The sequence below is a fragment of the Setaria italica genome, chromosome I, assembly GCF_000263155.2.
Source record: "Setaria italica strain Yugu1 chromosome I, Setaria_italica_v2.0, whole genome shotgun sequence".
Lineage (NCBI taxonomy): Eukaryota > Viridiplantae > Streptophyta > Magnoliopsida > Poales > Poaceae > Setaria > Setaria italica.
In genome coordinates, this window is record NC_028450.1 from 13,805,052 (window position 1) to 13,809,210 (window position 4,159).

The 4,159-nt window shown below is 57.6% G+C and overlaps 1 protein-coding gene across 1 annotated transcript; it reads right to left on the reverse strand.

Annotated features, from left to right (window-relative positions):
* Positions 1-629: 629 nt before the first annotated feature.
* On the reverse strand, positions 630-2,836 carry LOC101771936. The gene is made up of 3 exons (XM_004954773.1): positions 2,381-2,836; positions 2,147-2,275; positions 630-698 (listed from the first exon to the last, which is right to left on the reverse strand). The coding sequence occupies exons 1-3, from the start codon at positions 2,834-2,836 to the stop codon at positions 630-632; spliced, it is 654 nt and encodes a 217-aa protein (XP_004954830.1).
* Positions 2,837-4,159: the final 1,323 nt, after the last annotated feature.

The following is a 4,159-nucleotide window of genomic DNA, read 5'->3' on the forward strand; positions in this document are numbered from 1 at the left end:
GGCTGAAGGGGGATCATGAGGCCCTCAAAAAAACCGTCAAGCGTATCCGGCGTGAGCGGCAGAAGGCTTGGCAGGAGTGGGACTTCGAGGCGACCTGGAAGGCCGAGGCCGAGTAGATAGCGGCCGAGCTCGGGGCGGAGGTCAATCAGCTCCACGTGCGAGTGCAAGGGCTTCAGACCGCCGTGGCCCAGGGGCTTGACCGGGAGCGTGAGCTAAAGGCTCAATCTGAGGGTAAGGCTTTTCCTGTCCCTTTGCTTTTGTGGTGTTGTGATGGTTTCTGACTTGGCGGATTTTTATGGACGGGCCTCACAGACGAACTCGCCTGGCTGAGGGAGGTCCTCGATGCGGAACGCGCCGAGCACGGCAACCTGCGGGATGCGGTCCGCGTTGTCTGCGACAGCCTCGGCGTGGTGCAAGGGGAGGGGACGAGTTCGTTGGTGGCTCGTGTCCTTGGGATGTACCGGTGGGCCCACGAGATCGCTCTGGAGGCGCTTCACGTCGGCGTGAGATGGGCCTTCGGCGTCTTCGGCTCCCACTACTCCGGCATCAATTTCACCGGGATGAGCGGGGGGTACGCCTCCGGCTACTCCGAGACCGAGCTGGACGAGATCGACGCGTCAGTGCTCAACCTAGCGGAGGCCTTGGCGAAGCTTCTGGAGGATGAAGCCATCACGCCCGAAGACCCAAGGACGAGTTAGCTGTATCAGGCTTAGTTGCCCCAGAATGTAAATATGTTAGCTGACTTTGAACTTGTTTCTGTGATGGCCGCATAGGCCTTTTCTATTATTTGTCGAAAAAAATATTTTCGATCCTCTTTCTTGTTTTTTGGGTTTGGAAAGTTTAGAGCACGGGTCAGGTGCGTCAGTAATCGCTGATGGGCGAAGGCACCGTAGCCACTGGGGCGTAGGTTTTTTTTGCAGTCGAATCAGTCTTGCCTGAATGTCGTTCGTGCACTCTCTCCTTTTCACGCCCAAACGTTTAGGAAGAGGGTCGGTTCAGAAAGAAATGGTGTTTTGAGAAGATGTCAAGTGACTTGGGCCGGAGGTCCTGATAGCCCCTGAGGGATATGCGACCCTGGGGTAGAGCCAGGGTCGGATATCCCTGAGTTTGGCACGAAACTCGAACGAAATCGACTCAAAAAACTGCCCTTTTCCATGAATTAACAAGTTATAGGAGTATGTATGTACAAAACTTGGAAACATAAACTAAGGGTAGAAGCATATTAGCTGCTCTATGTTCCAAGCGTTGTTGAAGATCTGTCCGTCAGGGGTTGCCAGCTTGTATGTGCCTGGCCGCAGTACTTGCGCGACGATGAAGGGACCTTCCCATGGAGAGGTCAGCTTGTGCCGGCCTTTGTTGTCCTGGACGAGGTGAAGCACCAGGTCACCGACGTTGAAGGCTCGGCCTTGCACCTTGCGGCTGTGGTATCGTCGTAAGGCCTGCTAGTACTTGGCCGAGTGCAACAGGGCCACATCGCGCGCTTCGTCGAGCTGGTCTTGCGCGTCCTTGAGTGATACCTGGTTCCCTTGTTCATCGTACGCCTTGACCCTCGGCGACCCATACTCCAGGTCGGTGGGAGGATTGCCTCGGACCCGTAGACCATGAAGAATGGGGTGAAGCCAGTCGCCCTTCTGGGGGTCGTCCTTAGACTCCATAGAACCGCGGGGAGCTCCGCGACCCACCGGCCGCCGAACTTTTTGAGGCGGTCGAAGATCCGTGGCTTGAGACCCTGGAGTATCATGTCGTTAGCCTCTTCAACCTGCCCGTTCATGCGGGGATGCACCTTGGCCGACCAATCCACTCGGATGTGGTGGTCTTCGCAGAACTAGAGGAACTTCTTCCCAGTGAACTGCGTGCCGTTGTCCGTGATGATGGAGTTGGGGACTCCGAAGCGATGGATGATGTCGGTGAAGAACTGTACCGCCTGCTCAGACTTGATTTGCGTGACCGGTCATGCCTCGATCCACTTGGAGAACTTGTCGACGCCGACAAGCAGGTGGATGAAGCCCTCGGGTGCCTTCTTGAAGGGCCCGACGAGGTCTAGACCCCAGACCGCGAAGAACCACATGATGGGGATGGTCTGGAGTGCTTGGGCAGGACGATGGGTTTGGCACACGAAGAATTGGCACCCCTTGCAGGTGCGCACCACGTGGGTGGCGTCGACTACTGCCATCGGCCAGTAGAAGCCCTGTCGGAAGGCGTTCCCAATGAGGGTTCTTGGCATGGCATGGTGGCCGCAGGCCCCGACGTGGATGTCCTGAATCAATGCCTTCCCCTGCTCGATTGGGATGCAGCGCTAGAGGATGCTAGTGTGGCTCCGCTTGTAGAGCTCCTGGTCGATGATGACGAAGGATTTGGTGCGACGTGCAATCCTGCGTGCCTCCGTCTTGTTTGTCGGGAGCGTCTTGCGGATGAGGTAGTTGAGGTATGGGGCTCTCCAGTCAGGTGGGGGGTCAGGCCCCTCTGCTGGGTTTGCGTCGATCTCCATGACCTCGGGGTCGGAGGGGTCAACCTCCGAGTCCAGGACAGGTGGCGTGTCGCCGACCCCTCCCGAATCGGCGCCCGAGTCCGGGACAGGTGGTGCGTTGCCATCCTTTCTCAAGTTGGCGCCCGAGTCCGGGGCAGGTGGCGTGTCGCCGACCCCTCCCGGCTCCTTGTAGCGGATGGAGGGCGTGTACTGGTCACTGACGAAGATGTCGTCAAGGACGGGCTTTCGGCCGGATGTCGCCTTTGCCAGTTCGTCAGCTGCCTTGTTGAAACATCTTGTGACGTGGTTGAGTTCTAGTCCGTCGAACTTGTCTTCAAGTTTGCAGACCTCATCGCAGTACGCCGCCATCTTGGGGTCATGGCAGCTCCATTCTTTCATGCCTTGTTCGACGACTAGCTGAGAGACGCCTTGGATGTCCAGCTGCCGGATGCCCAGCTCGATGGCGATGCGAAGCCCGTTGAGGAGAGCCTCGTACTCAATGACATTATTAGATGCAGGAAAGTGGAGGTGGATCATGTACCTCATGCGTACGCCGAGAGGATAGACGAAGACTAGACCCGCTCCGGCGCGAGCCTTCATCAACGACTCGTCGAAGTACATCGTCCGGTACTCCTGCTTCTCCGGCGCCGATGGCGTTTGGATCTCCGTCCACTCTGCAAGAAAGTCGGCGAGCACTTGGGACTTGATGACCGTGCGGGGGGCGTAGGTGATGCCCTGGTCCATGAGCTCGAGCGCCCACTTCGCGATCCATCCTGTGGCGTCTTGATTCCGGATCACTTCGCTGAGAGGAAATGTTGAGACAACCGTCACGGGATGAGAGGTGAAGTAGTGGCGCAGCATCTTCTTCGTGATGAGGACGGCGTAGATGAGCTTCTAGATCTGCGGGTAGTGCGCCTTGGACTCGAACAAGACCTCACTGACAAAGTACACCGGGCGCTGCACCTTGAGGGCATGTCCCTCCTCCTCTTGCTCCACCACCAGAGCCGCGCTAACCACCTGGGTGGGTGCTGCGATGTAGAGCAGGAGGGGCTCCCCGTCGGTGGGCGGGACCAGGATCGGGGCCTTCGTCAGGAGGTTCTTGAGCTGATCAAGCGCTTCCTGGGCCTCGGCGGTCCACATGAAGCGGTCGGTCTTCTTCAGGAGTCAGTAGAGAGAGATCCCCTGTTCGCCAAGGCGCGAAATGAAGCGGCTCAGGGCCGCCAGGCATCCCGTGATGCGTTGAACTCCCTTTATGTTCCGAATCAGCCCCATGTCACTGATGGCCGCTATTTTCTCCGGGTTGGCTTCGATGCCGCGCATGAAGACAATGAAACCCAGCAGCATGCCCCTCGGAACCCCGAAAACGCACTTTTCAGGGTTGAACTTGATGCGTTTGTCTCTTAGCCTTTCGAAGGCTAGTTCGAGGTCGGGGATGAGTCGGTCTCCCTTCTTGGACTTGACTACGATATCATCTACGTAGGCCTCAACGGTTTGCCCGATGAGGTCCCCGAAACACTTAAGCATGCATCGCTGGAACGTAGTCCCCACGTTTTTGAGGCCAAACGACATCTTAACGTAGCAATAGGGGCCGAAGGGGGTGATGAAAGAGGTCGCAAGCCTTGCTTCACCGGTTTGGAGCCGGCCTTGATGTTCAAGGAGTGCTCAGCGACTTCCCTCGGAATGCCGGGCATG